The sequence below is a fragment of the Phoca vitulina genome, unplaced genomic scaffold, assembly GCF_004348235.1.
Source record: "Phoca vitulina isolate PV1807 unplaced genomic scaffold, GSC_HSeal_1.0 scaffold52, whole genome shotgun sequence".
Taxonomy (NCBI): Eukaryota; Metazoa; Chordata; class Mammalia; order Carnivora; family Phocidae; genus Phoca; species Phoca vitulina.
The window spans coordinates 8,641,065-8,655,070 of NW_022589755.1; the positions used below are offsets into that span (position 1 = coordinate 8,641,065).

Consider the following 14,006-nt stretch of genomic DNA (forward strand, 5'->3'; position numbering starts at 1 on the left):
TTTCCACCTCCGCCTACGGCTTCGGCGTCGGCGGGCCGCGGGCGCCCCCGTGTGGCCACCAGGGGGCTGTCGCGAGAGGCCCGAGGGCTGAGTGTGGGCGCCCGCCCGGGGCGTGCCGAGGGCGGGAGAGACACCGTGGCTGCCCCTGGGTGACACCGGGGAATGGCGTGTGACGCCAACAGGCTGTGTTAGTGCGTACTACCGTGAGATTGCGCGTGACGCCAGGGGTTGGTGTGTGGCTGTGAGATTTTGTGACCACCAGACACAGGGTGTGACGGTGAAACCATGTGTTACACGCAGAGGTTGTGTGCGACTGTGTTGTGGGATGAGAGATGACATGCAGGTGACTGCGTGGGACCCCGTGAGGTTGGGTGTGCCTGAGACACTATTCGGGGAACTGGTTGTGACATCAAGAGACTATGTGAGAGCGAGAGATTGTGTGGCACAGTGTGCAACAGGGGGCGGACACGAGCGCTGTGCGTGTCACACGGGCAGACGATGTGTGACAGAGGGTGAGACCGGATGAGTGGGACGCACTCAGGTGGCGTGAGAAGGCGTTGTGACAGGCCCCGCGGGGAGTGGGGGTGACAGAGGGACCATGTGAGTGTGACAGTGTATGTCAGCCACACTGACGGACTGTGAGAAACTGTGTGACTCTGTGTGACACAGATCAGATCGTGTGGGATAGTGAGAGACTGTCACGGTGTCGTGACAGCGCGTGAGGGCGCGTGTCACTGTGCGGGGCACTCGGAGATGAGAGGATGAGCGAGATCTTGTGCCCGTCAGCACGTGGGCCACTAGAGACTGCGGGGTGAGGGCGGGGACGGCTGTGTGTGGCGTGCACTGCGCAAAGCTCAGCAGGAGCTTGTGTGCATGACAGCGTGTGGGGGGGACAGTCTGTGAGGGACTGTGTAAGGCTGTGTGTGACACCGGGAGACTGTGCAAGAGCGAGTATGACTGTATGTGGGGGTCACTGGACGTGTGACCCCACGGAATGTCGTGTGACAGCGCTCAACAAAGACGTCGTGTGAGTAACTCCATGTCACCGTGTGAGACCCTGACAAAGTGTGGGTGAAGTTGCTGTCGGGGGCGAGACAGAAGTTTCAGCTCCTCGTGAATGTGTGTGAGGGACGTCTTGAGAGATTGCGTGTGACACTGGGTGAAACTCTGCACACGGGACACTCTGCGATAGGATATCTGTGCTTGTGCGAGGTGGCATTGGCGACGATGTGCCACCCTCTGAGAGATTGTGAGGGACCGTGTGTGGCGTTTTGAGGGGTCCCGCGGCTGTGTGTGCAGCGCGCCGGACGGTCGTGAGACAGTGAGGTAGTGTGCACCTCTGTGTGAGGGGCTGGGGTGGGGTGAAACAGGGGCAGGTGTGACGGGGGAAGAGCACGTGTGATGGAGTGACAGGCTGTGCGGGACTCACAGGAGAGATCTGTGCGACCGTGGAGTAAGGGCGGGGTGTGGGGCGCGCCAGGAGAGCCTTCCCGCGTGTGTGTGTGTGTGTGTTTCAGAGGGACAGAGACAGAGGCAGGGGCAGAGACTGAGAGGGGAGACTGGGAGAGAGAAAGGGGGAGGACAAGAGACACAGAACAGGAGCGACAGAGACACAGAAACAGAAAGACAAAGAAGGGGACGGACATAGAGAGGGGACCCACAGAGACAGACCCAAGGCGGCCAGGGCGCAGGGGCCGGCCGCGGTGGCAGCAGGAGGAGGCGGGCCCTCAGGGGCTGCTCCCCGGGGGAGGGGGCGGGGCGGGACTGGCGGGGGGGGGGGGGGCCCAGACGCGGTCTCCCAGCCTCCGCCACCTGCCCGCCATCCCAGCCCGGAGCAGCAACAGGTAGGGGGCTCGGGTCTCCACCCCACAGCCGCGGTCTGTCCGCCTGGGAATGAATGAATGAATGAATGAATGAGCGAATGAATGACTTTCTACTTCTGCGTCTCCATCAGCCTGTCTCTCCCCCAGCCCCTCCAATGGCTCCCTCTCTCTGTCCCCCTGTCCCTTCTCTCCTCTGTCCCTTTATCCCCGCTGTGCCTCTCTCTGCCCCTTCCTTTGTCCCTCTCTCTCTCCTTTCCCACTCCCTCACTCCCCTTCCCAGTCACCCTCACCTTCCCAGTCCCCGCTCTGTCCCTTTGTCCCTTCTGTGCCTCTGTCCCCCTGGATCACTCTGTCCCTCTATCTGTCCTCCCCTCCCTCTACTCCTTCCCTTGCTTCATCCCTCCATCTCTCTCTCCCCCGCCCCAGTCTCTTTATTTCTTCCGGGCCTCAGTCTTTCCCTCTGTCACTTTGTCACTCCCTCTGCCCCTCCATTTGTCCTTCCATCCTCTCTGCCCCTCTCCCAGTTGTGCCTGGGTTACCCGCCCCCCCCCAGCCCTCTCTCTGGCTGCTAATGAGCAGAGGAGCCTTTGAGGTGGCCAGGGCTGGGGTGGGGGAGCTCCCCAAGGGGGCCGGAGGGGGCAGCTGCTGCCAAGGCCCTAATGAGGCCCCCTCTGCGCCTTTCCCGCCGCGATCTTAATTCCTTGTTCTCCCCGGAGTCACCGCTAATTGGCCTGGGGAGGGCCCCCCTCCTGGCTCCTGCTCTATCCCCAGGGGCTGAGGACACCTGGATCCTGATCCAGCACCTGTGGCCCTGTTCTTTGGTTCCCCCCTCCACCTGCCTCTAGGTCCCCCATCCTAGGCACCCCTCCACCATCTCCCCTTGCCCCTCTCCTCCCTGTTCCTCTGTCCCTCCTTTGGCCTGCCTCTTGGTCCCCCATCTGTACGTCTCTTCGTTCCTCTTTTTTTCTGTTTTCCTGTCCCTCCCTCCACCTCTGGGCACCCCCTTCGTATGCTCTTCCATCCACAACCCTGTCGCCGGGTCCCACGACCACTGCCACCCTTACCTGGGGACCCAGACTTGCCCTAGCCCAACCCTCTCGGCCCCCCCCCTCCCGCCCGGCTTTTAAACTCTTCCCCGCCCTCAGCCATGTCCAACAACATGGCCAAGATCGCGGAGGCCCGCAAGACGGTGGAACAGCTGAAGCTGGAGGTGAACATCGACCGCATGAAGGTGCGGGGTGCGGGTGGGGAGGAAGGCGGGGGCTCCGGGGCTGGGGTCTGGACCCGGCGCTGTTGGGAGTGGAGCCCGTGGGAAGATTCCCTTCGGAACGGGGCCGGGGCTCGGACAGGGGGCGTGGTCACAAGGGGGCGGGCCGGATCCGGGGAGGGGCTGGGGGCGGGCCCGGGCAAGAGGCGGGGCCTTGGGCGGAGGACGGTCATCACGCGGGCGCCCGCAGGTGTCGCAGGCGGCGGCCGAGCTCCTGGCCTTTTGCGAGACGCACGCCAAAGACGACCCGCTGGTGACGCCGGTACCCGCCACAGAGAACCCCTTCCGCGACAAGCGCCTCTTTTGCGTCCTGCTCTGAGTCTTCCCGACCGCTTGCCCTCCCCTGCCAAAGTATGGATCCAATAAACGTGGCGATTGTGGTGGTACCTGTGCTTTTGGGGAAACTGAGGCACGCCCAGAGCTTGGGGCCATCATGGGGGAACCTGTGTCCCTTCTCATCCCTTCTGAGTGTGTGTGGAGTGTGTTGGGGGGTGAGGATGTGCGGGGTGTGTGGGGCGTGGTGTGTGGATGCAGAGGCTTGTGCAGGAGGAAATGAGCAGTCTGGGCTCTGACCTCCACTGAGCACTCCACGATCCTGAATTTATTTATTCATTCCAAGAGCCCCAGAAGGCAGCTGGCTGATTGTAGAGTATCCATTTTGCAGATGAGGAAACTGAGCCAAAGGAGGTCCCTTACTCCAAGTCACACAGCTAGGAGGTAATGAGGTGAAGACTGTGGCCTCCAGTGCCGAACCCCCGAACCCCTGAGCTGGCCTCTCTCCTCTCTTGGGTTGTAGATTTTTAGGAGCCCCTGTGCCCATTGCACCTTCCTCACCCCCTGGATGATTCCACCCCCTGCCACAAGCTTACCTCACCTCTGTCCTTAGCACTGATCTCTGTTGTTCATTCATTCCTGTGGTACCTGCTCTGTGACCAGCCCCGTGCTGGGTGAAGCTGGGAACATGGTTGTGACTGAGACAGCCCTGGCCTTGCCCTCTTGGGGCTCAGAATCCAGTGGGAGAGACAGACCTGTCCCCAGAAAATGATGACCCAGAGTGGGCAGGGCTGGGGTGGGGGAGCCCAGAGGGTATACTTGACTCAGCTTAGGGATCAGGGAAGGCTTCCTGGAGGAGGGGACATCTGAGCTGAGACAGGGTGGTAATAAAACTTGGGGACCAGGAGGAGAGAGAAACGTGGCTAGAGGGAGAGGAGACAATTTAATGTGTACCATTCTTTCCTTCAACAGTTATTTCTTTGTTCCGGGGACACAGGGGTGACTCTAACAGCTCTGGCTCCTGCCCTGTGTTTCCCACTTCGCACATGGCTGGCCCACAGGACATTTATAGCCTGCAGTTCTATTTATGTTATGTTGTCTTTTATTTATTCACTTATTTTGGGTTCTCTACATAATGTTTAAAAATGTTTTTGACTTGGTTGCCAAATTGAAAAATAGGAGTCTTTCACTTAAAAGTCCTTATTTCCAGCTTCTCCCAAATTGGATGTTCGGGTGACCTCAGACCCATATACCCCTCAGGGTGACCCTAGGCTGGGAGGTGGGATCTGGGCTTTCCAGCTCACCGAAGTCTCCACCATGCCCTAATGTCTCCTGCTTAAGAAGGCTGAGTGCCAGGTGTTATTTATCAGGGGCTTCTTCCAGTGGAATGTGTTATGTCTTGAATGTCTGTTGAAAATGAGATGCAGGGGACGCCTGGGTGGCTCAGTTGCTTGGGCATCTGCCTTCAGCTCAGGTTATGATCCTGGGGTCCTGGGATCGAGTCCCACGTCAGGCTCCCTGCTCAGTGGGGAGCCTGCTTCTCCCTCTGCCTGCCGCTCCCCCTGCTTGTGCTCTCTCTCTCTCTCAAATAAACACATAAAAAATCTTAAGAGAAATTGAGATGCAGATTGGGTGAGCTGTGGGTCTGGTCAATCATTTTACCAGGTTGGCTGGAGGGCCACAGAGTTTCTAGAGACCCCTCTCCAGTCCCCTCACCCCCACTTCCTCTTTTCTCCCGACTAACACCTGTGCTCCCCAGCTTGGGGCAACGGGGGCTAGACCCCTGGATCTGGATGGAGCCAGCTCACCGGGCCATGTGTGTTTCTGGTGAGTGCTCCATTATTCACATTGGATTAGGGTCCCCTGGGCCCCAACTCTGAGCTTCCTGTTGGGTTGAGGCAGGACAAGCTGTAATTACATCTCCCTCCTGCCTCCCACCCCTCTCAGCTGGCTCCAGCCTAGTTGCATCATGTCTGTGGGAGCCCCTGGGGACACCGGGGACAGACAGAGCCAAGGATGAGCTGGGGGGGGGGTGGGGCTGGGGAGGAGGGATGCTGGGAGGGAAGTTGCCAGAGGATTCTGGAATTTCTCAGACCCAGCATCCTTGCATGTTAGAACCTGAAATGCAGAGGACTCTAGAATCGCAGGACCTCAGAGGGCTGGAATTCTGGAGTCTTTCGACCCTGTGGGGCTAGACTCCTGTTCCTTTGTCCGGCTAGGACCCAGAGCTCTGCACTTCAGGAGTGTAAGGATTTCTTGAGGCTCGACTGTTGGGATTTAGACCCTTTTAGCCCTGAAATCTTGGGGCTGTGTAGTGTGGATCCTCCCTCCTTCACATTCCTGGTCTTGGGGAATGGAAGTCAGGAGAAGCAAGGGGGCTGGCTGACCCAGTGTGGGGAGGGGAGGGTGGGCAGGAAGGAGGTCTACCTGGAGGAGGTGTGGGAGGGAGGCTGGGGGTGTGGAGGGTGCCAGATGAGCTAGACAGGGCAGGTCCTGGGTGAGCAGCATCCACGCATGCAAACCTGGGTAATCTTGTTAGCGGGTATGACTCGGTAGTACCAGCTTCTGGTTACCCGCTGCTCTGCTCTTTCCGGCCAGCCTCGCTGTGAGCTCAGCCCTGGGGTCAGAGCCAGGCCAAGAGGCAGAGAGGGGACCACCTGGGGAAGTGCCTGCTGCTATCGGTCCCCTTCCACTTCACCCCAAACCCTGAGGGGTGCCAGGCTGCCCCTCCCAGGCTGTCTGCCCTTTGCATCCCACATGCTCTGAGCGGTGCTTGGCTCTGCTGAGGGGATTTGGGGGAGGGGTGGCCCTGAGCCACAGCTATGACCATCACATATTGGAATCCCGTTTCTGAAGCCCCACCTCACTTAATTCTCCGATGACCCCCCAAAGGACTCTGTTTATCCCCATTTTATAGACATGGAGTCAGGCACAGCGAAGTGACATCACCTGGCCAGTTGGGGCTTGAGGTTGGAGTGGGCACCAATGGGTGAGGGTTCAGGAGGGGCTGGAGGTGTTGTGGGGGGCTTGAAGGACAGAACGGGGGTATCCCAGGGGAGGGGCCCAGGCCCAGGCAAAGGCAGGGCAGGGGTGGCAGGAGGAGAGCCCCCTGGAGCAGGGACGAGAAGCAGAGACTGGTAGGTAGGCAAGGGCCCATTTGGGGTGCAGGAAAGGGTGGTGGGCAGAGACAAATGGCCTGTGTCTGAAAGTGTTGGCACCTGCCAATGAAGGACAAGTCAGGATGGACACGCAGCAACTTCTTGCAGCCACGGGAGGGCACAGGTGGACAGGTAGGCTTGGCAGGTGTGAGCGGCTGATGGGGTGCGCGTGCACGTGCGTGTGTGTGCGTGTGCGTGTGGGGCCAACCTCTGCCCAGGGCAGGGCCAGGACACCAGGGAGTCAGGAGAAGGTCAGGCCCCGGGCAAGCAGGGTCTTAGCTCGGGGGCAGGTCCGGATGCGTGGGCAGGCAGCTGGAGGCACTGGTCCCCAAGCAGGTGTGGGAGAGACCCAGGGCTGCGGATGACTCAGCAGAGGACCTGCGTGCCCAGGCTCCCCTTCTGACCTTCCCCGCCACTTGGGAACATGCGTCCGTCGGATGGTGCCCCCCCAGCCCCGCTGCGTCCCCCTCCCTCGGCCCCCAGTAAGTGGGTGACAGTTTGTTGAATGAATAATAACAACGCCAGCAGCTGTTTGAGGGCTTCCTGGAGGCAGGAAGGGGGAACCCGGTCTCTAATCTTCACACCACACCCCAACAAGGGCAAGGCAGCCATGTGAGGAAGAACATCAAGGCTGAGCCAGGGGAAGTCATTTTCCAGGGTCACACAGCAAGTGACTGGTGAGGGGTGGAGGGGCGCTTCCAAAGCCACTCTCTTCCCCCTGCGCCAGGCAGCCCGTCCGCAAGCAAACATACACACACACACACACACACACACACACACAGGGAGACAGAGCCATAAAGCAGCGCAGGGGTCCACAATAAACACACAGGCGCAGACCCACAACGAGTGCATGAAGGGACACAGATGTACAAATAGGCTGTCGAGAAAAATCATGCCCACTCACCGCCACAGTGCACACAAGCACACGCACTCGCGGTGCGGCTAAAATGCTCCCGTAGGGGGCGCCTGGGTGGCTCAGTCAGTTGGGCGTCTGACTCTTGGTTTCTGCTCGGGTCATGATCTCGGGGGTCGTGGGATTGAGCCCCACGTTGGGTTCCACACTCAGCGGGGAGTCTGCTTGTCCTCCTCCCTCTGCTCCCCGCCCCATAAATAAATAAATTTTAAAAAATGCTCACTTCAGTTCCACAGGCCCCACTAATATCACACAGACCGACGCCTGAAGTTCACGTGTCTGCGACAGCCCCTTGCACGTCCCCTCCCCTGGTATGGTGCTGGCCATTCCCTGTTGTCTCTGGGGCTGTCCTCCCTCCTCTGCCCCTGTCCATGGTCCTTCTGGGGATGCCTGAGTCCTGTTCAAGCTGTGGGAGGGGAGGGAGGCTGACTCGCCTCCCCGAGCTGTTCTTTCTCACAGTTCCCCCACCCCCAGCCCTGGAAGCCACCCCCTCATAGCCCAGCTCGGGTGGCCTCTCACTCCAAGGCACCTGAGAGAAGAGGAACCCTTTGTGGCTCCAGCTGTGAGCGTGGCCACAGCTGGCAGGATGCCAGGGTTCCCGGAAAGTGAGTGGAGGGGGTCCAGCACTGACACCAGCCCCAGGGACCTCTCGTTACAGTCGCTGCCACCCCTACCTGCCCCGAAGCATATAACGGGATGCCAGGGTTGCAAGGGCTCCCGGCCCCCAGTGGCACAGGTGGGTAAACTGAGGCCTGGAGGGGGGCAGGGTGCGTGAGGCCAGGCCACACTGGGCCTGGGAGCAGAGTGGACTTCCTGAATGCTCAGTGGTCCCTGGTGGGGACAGGAAGCCAGGGGGAGGGAGGCTCCAGGAACCCGAGCTACCCCGCCCCTCCCCCCAACTCCCCTGATGCTGCCACAGGACGTAAGCCCGCCAGGCATCATCCCTCATTAATATGATATAACTTCCTGAGTTCCCTCTGGTCTGCCTGGGGATTGCAGAGCACAGGGCGGTGGGGGGAACCGCAGAGCCAGGAGGCCTGAGGCCCATGCACCCAGGCACCTCTACGAGCCCCTGGTATGGCTGGAGCTGAGGCCGGAAGCTGGGGATGCTGTGCTCATGGGTGATAGGGAGAGGGGGAGAGGGGTGAGGCAGTTGTGGTCACCGAGGGGCCTGGGTATAGAGAGGGGAAGTCTGCAGCTACCCCATGTCCAGCCCTTGGGATCCGGAGCATCCCTCCTGGACTCGGACATGACACATGTGCGCACGCGCGCTCCTTGTCACAAAGAGAGCTCTGGCATGGGCCACTGGCCATAGTTGGCCGCCTGGCCCATGAAGCTGGGGTCACCCTATTGTACAGATGAGGAAACTGAGGCACACCGGCTTCTCGTTCCCACCCTGGTCATCACGTCGCAAAGAGGTGGTGGAATGGGGACAGGAACTCGAGTCAAATGAGTGAGCCCCTGAGTTTGTAATCTCTCCATTTAAACTGCCTCCCTCAAAAATAAGGGGTGTCTGAGAGGGGCTCTGGCTCTTCTGGGTGGGGAGGCTACATGGGAAGCCATTGACTCGGTGGGACCCGGGGCTGGTGACCGCTGTGTCGGCAGCTGGGACATGTGGGCTGAGCACACGGGCCCGAGGGTGGTGGCTGGGGGTGTGTTTGGGGGGGTGTGTTTGGGGAGGTGTGGGGGAGATGGATGTGACAGTGATCTTGGAGTCCTGAACTGTTCGTGGCCAAAATATTATTTCTGGAAGTCAAGGTCTCTGTAGCTTGGCCTGGGGCTTGGGATTGCTGGAGCCAGAAGCAAGAGGGCGGGAGGGCACTCCCCTTTGATGCTCTTGGAGGTCCTGGGGCCTGTCCCCGACAGACTGCTGGGCACCAGGGCCCTCCTCCCTGGAATCCCTCTTCCCAAGACTCAGCCGGGTCGACGGGCTTGCACCCTAGGACAGGCTCTGGGACTGGTATTCTTTCTCTAGCCTGGTCACCTCCTTCCCCAGCCTTCTGGAAGGAGTGAATTGTGTCCGGGGAACAGAAATCTCAGTAGTGCCTGAAAAACACTACATCGGGGAGGAATTTCCTGGTCATTTCTCAATCCCTGGTCAATGTCCTAACCCCGGGGCCTGGAGCCCAGAATAGATCTCAGAGGCCACCCCCAGACAGCCTCTCAGACTGGTCAGCTGTGCCCCTCAGGTCTTGTCCTGGTGTGCTCCAGGGTGCGATGACTCAGTGATCCCCACCAGGGGCCACTGGGAGAGCTGGGGAAGGGAGAAGGGCAGAGACCAATGCGTGGGGCAGGGGCAGGTGGCTCAGGGATAGGACCACGAGAGGAAGCAGGGAGGGGAGGCAGAGGTAGACTGGGCTGCACTGGGCAGGGAAGTTGGAGGGAGCGTGCCAGGGCAGGGGGGAGGGAGCGGGGGGGGGGGCCCCGCGGGAACAGGCGGGGGGGGGGAAGGCGGGGCAGCGGGAGGAAATGAAAAAGCCGGGGCGAGCAGGCTAGATGAGAAGGGAGGAGGGAGGAGGGAGGAGAGAGGAGGGAGGAGGGAGGGAAGGAAGGAGAAGCTGACTCGCAGAGACCGGTGTAGCCCGCAGAGCGGAGAGCAGGGCACAGAGGAGGGGACTGAGAGAGAAGGCAGAGGTGCGGTGAGGAGAGGGTAGAGGGCTGCTGGGGCGAGAGAGGGAGAGGCAGAGGGGGAGGTGAGGAGAGGGTAGAGGGCTGCTGGGGCGAGAGAGGGAGAGGTAGAGGGGGAGACCGGGTGGGCAAGGGGTGGGGGAAAAGGACAGAACTAGGGAGAGGGCAGGACGAAGGAGAGAGGGCGAGAGAGGAGAGGGGCGGACAGACGGCCAGCCAGCCGCACACACAAGGAGAACTGGGGGTGGCCCATGGGGAGGGCGGTGGGCATGAGCGGGCCTCAGGGCGCCCCCCCCCCACCGGCTCCCCCTTACCCCCCCTCCCCCCTGGGGACCGCTCTAGTCCAGGCCGCACCAGAGGTGAGGGGGATGGCCGACTCGTGCAGGAACCTCACCTACGTGCGGGACTCGGTAGGCCCGGCCACCAGCACCCTGATGTTCGTGGCGGGCGTGGTGGGCAACGGGCTGGCACTGGGCATCCTGGGGGCGCGGCGACGCTCACGCCCCTCGGCCTTCGCCGTGCTGGTCACCGGGCTGGCGGTCACTGACCTGCTGGGCACTTGCTTCCTGAGCCCGGCCGTGTTCGTGGCCTACGCCCGCAACAGCTCGCTGCTGGGCCTGGCCCGGGGCCACCCCGCTTTGTGCGACGCCTTCGCCTTCGCCATGACCTTCTTCGGCCTGGCCTCCATGCTCATCCTCTTCGCCATGGCCGTGGAGCGCTGCCTGGCCCTCAGCCACCCCTACCTCTACGCTCAGCTGGACGGGCCGCGCTGCGCCCGCCTGGCCCTGCCCGCCATCTACGCCTTCTGCGCCCTCTTCTGCTCGCTGCCCCTGCTGGGCCTGGGCCAACACCAGCAGTACTGCCCCGGCAGCTGGTGCTTCATCCGCATGCGCTCCGCGGAGCTGGGCGGCTGCGCCTTCTCGCTGGCCTACGCCAGCCTCGTGGCCCTGCTGGTGGCCGCCACCGTCCTATGCAACAGCTCGGTCACCCTGAGCCTCTGCCGCATGTACCGTCAGCAGAGGCGCCACCAGGGCTCGCTGGTCCCCGGCCCCCGGGCAGGGGAGGACGAGGTGGACCACCTCATTCTGCTGGCCTTCATGACGGGCATCATGGCCGTGTGCTCCCTGCCCCTCACGGTGAGTCCCCTCTGCAGGTGGGGTGGGTGGCCGGGGCGGGAGGGCAGCACCCAGCTCCAACCTCCAGCGGGGGGGGCCTAGTTCCCAGACCGGGGATGCTGAAGCCCCAAGAGGTCAGAGGCTTTGGGCGCGGTCCGACAACTCCCAACTTTCTGGAGAGGTCTCTCCCCATTTGCTTCTGCCCCACTGGACGCCTCCTGAGCCCTTCGCTCCCCCCCCTTTCGTATCTCCGGCACCCCCCCAGACACACCCCAACCTTCCCGCACCCCTGTAATGGTACTAAGATCCACCAGTCCTTGAGCCCTTGTTCTGTGTCTGTGGTTTACAAATTCTCTCTCAGATCATCTTCAAATGACCTTAGGCACCCATTCCACAGCACTTAGCAAGGAATGGACCCAAGTTCCTGTCCGGTCCCTATTCTTACAGATGGAGGGCGATGTGGCTTGTCCACAGTCACACAGAGCCAGCTCTGGACCTCAGGCTTGTCTGATCGCAGAGTCTGATTTCCCCACCACCTCCCGCCCCCGCACCCCGCCCCCCCCCCCCCCCCCCCCCCCCCCCCCCCCCCCCCCCCCCCCCCCCCCCGCCAGGGACTCTCCGGGCCTTGCTCCTTTCGGGCAGAGCTCCTGCCTGCCTCCCAGGAATTGAGCGGGGCAGTCCCCAGTCATCACCCGCCCACCCCACCCCGCCCTGTACTCTGGGCCTCCAATTCTCTTTCTGTAAATGCAAGGGCTGGTGGTCAAAGCTTTGGGGGGATTACGGATGACTCACAGGCTGGAAACTTGGAGAGAGACACACGGCCATAGCCCCAGGACTCACCCACATGACCTCCGCTCTGTTCCTCTAGGCTAGTGGTTTCCTGGGGCTTTCTTTCTCTCTGCTCCCCGATGCATCTCTCACTTACTTTTCATCTTATTTCCTTCCCCTGCTGAAGGGCACCCCTCCCTCATTCCTGCCAGTAAGCGCGTGGAAGGAGGGGAGCGAGGGTGGGGTGGGTGTGCTGTGGGGGTCAGAGGATTCCTGGGTGCTTCCTGATGCCCCCGCCCTGCCCCCAGATCCGAGGCTTCACGCAGGCCATCGCCCCGGACAGCAGTGAGATGGGGGACCTCCTTGCCTTCCGATTCAACGCCTTCAACCCTATCCTGGACCCCTGGGTCTTCATCCTTTTCCGCAAGGCTGTCTTCCAGAGGCTCAGGCTCTGGTTCTGCTGCCTGGGCCCCAGGCCGACCCACCGTGACTCGCAGACACCCCTCTCCCAGCCCGCCTCCGGGAGGAAGGACTCGAGGGCTCCCGCTACTCTCGGGGGGAAGGAGGGGAACTGGGTACCTTTGTCAGCCTGGGGCGAGGGACAGGAGGCACCCGTGTCTCGGGCGCAGCGAGCTGGCAGCACCGTGGGAATGTCATCCAAAATGGGGTCCGCAGCCGCCTGCTCCCCTGCTGACATCTGCTGCCCATGATCTCCTGCCCAGTCTTCTGGGAGCAGAAGCCTGAGGCTCAGGGGCACGGCTGCTGGGTGGATGAGCAGAGATGAGACCCCGGAGTCCTTGCCTGCCAGAATCTTGACCCCCCTGAAATGCGGGGTGGGGGGGCGATCAGCTGCTATTTCCCTTTTTCTCCTCCTCCAGGGTGGCCCCGACAGGCTCTGGTAGAGAGGGAGGGAGACAAGGAACGTTTATCCTGGAGCACAAAAAGAATACTTCTCTCAAAATAACCAGGGGCCCGGCCGGCCCAGTCTGGCCCTCGCTTGCCCATCCATCTCGCTGTCTAAATATTTAGAAGGCAGAAAAGTTTCCCAGAAGCTTCTGTGCGCCCAGGTCAGCTCTGGTTTGGGTTCTGGCTCTGACCCTCATCCATTCAGGGTGCCTTGCTGCCCACCCCAAGCCCCCCCAGGGGACAACCCGGCCTTCTCCCAGGCCACTCCAAAAGCCAGCCCCTCTCTGCCTCCTGGGAGCCAGGGATTCTTGGACCAGCTCCCGGCCTCCCCTCACTCCTGATTTCCCATCAGACTTGGAAGCCCCCGCCCCCCCAAGGCGGGAGGCCGGAGGAAGGAGAGACTGCTGCATTGTAAGTAGCCTTGCTGGACACGTGCCTGGGAATCCGCATGGCTTGGTGGGCTGCAAGATGTGGACCGTGGGGGCCCGGGTGTGTGTGTGGGGTGACCAGAGGACAAAGGCATGGGAGTTACGGATCCCAGGGACCCCTCCACACCCCCTGGGGGACACAGCCTGTCCCTGGATGAGGAGCTGTGGCTCATACACAAAGCCCACCCTCACATCCTGTGTCCTCCAAGCCCTCGCAACAAGTTCATTCATTCATTCAACAGCGAGCGGGCCCTGACTTGGCAGGTGTTGGAGATAACAGACCGGTCCCTGCCCCGCCCTGGACTCCGCTGGGATGATTTCCAGCCTTCGGGCTTCTCCTGCCCTCAAGGGAGACCCAAGATCAAGGGTGCTCGGGACGGAGCTGACGGGCAGGAAAGGAAGTGGTGTTTAGGGTAACCCGGAAAGCCCTTTTCTCCCTTCCCACCCTCCCCCCCCACCCCGCCCCACCCAGTTCCCCTTATGCGGTTGCTCCAGGGTTGAAAGCACTTGATCCGGGGTTAAAAGGGTAAACGTGAACCTGGGGACAGGCCTGGTAGGGAGGCATGGACCTCTGGAGAGATAACAGCACCTCACATCAGTGAGTCCTGGCCCTGATGTCCTTGGAGCCTTTCCACTGGAAATCAAGGTCCAGAGAGGGTAATCACCAGTCCTAGGTCACATAGCGAGGAGGAAGCACGGTCTGAGGGGGAAGCTGACCTTTCTGTCT

At 61.3% G+C, this 14,006-nt stretch overlaps 2 protein-coding genes across 4 annotated transcripts; both read left to right on the plus strand.

The window, feature by feature from the left end:
• The first annotated feature begins 885 nt into the window (after positions 1-885).
• On the plus strand, positions 886-3,462 carry GNG8 (G protein subunit gamma 8). Of its 3 annotated transcripts, none has more exons than XM_032388858.1 (3): positions 886-1,326; positions 2,969-3,054; positions 3,281-3,462. In XM_032388858.1, the coding sequence occupies exons 2-3, from the start codon at positions 2,971-2,973 to the stop codon at positions 3,407-3,409; spliced, it is 213 nt and encodes a 70-aa protein (XP_032244749.1). In that variant the 5' UTR covers positions 886-1,326; positions 2,969-2,970; the 3' UTR covers positions 3,410-3,462. The 3 variants fall into 3 exon arrangements, with proteins under 3 accessions (XP_032244749.1, XP_032244750.1, XP_032244751.1); XM_032388859.1 differs by having other exon boundaries at positions 886-1,027; XM_032388860.1 differs by lacking the exon at positions 886-1,326 and adding an exon at positions 1,797-1,844.
• Positions 3,463-10,430: 6,968 nt separating this feature from the next.
• Positions 10,431-13,521, plus strand: PTGIR (prostaglandin I2 receptor). Its single transcript, XM_032388949.1, has 2 exons — positions 10,431-11,198; positions 12,254-13,521. The coding sequence occupies exons 1-2, from the start codon at positions 10,431-10,433 to the stop codon at positions 12,653-12,655; spliced, it is 1,170 nt and encodes a 389-aa protein (XP_032244840.1). The 3' UTR covers positions 12,656-13,521.
• Positions 13,522-14,006: the final 485 nt, after the last annotated feature.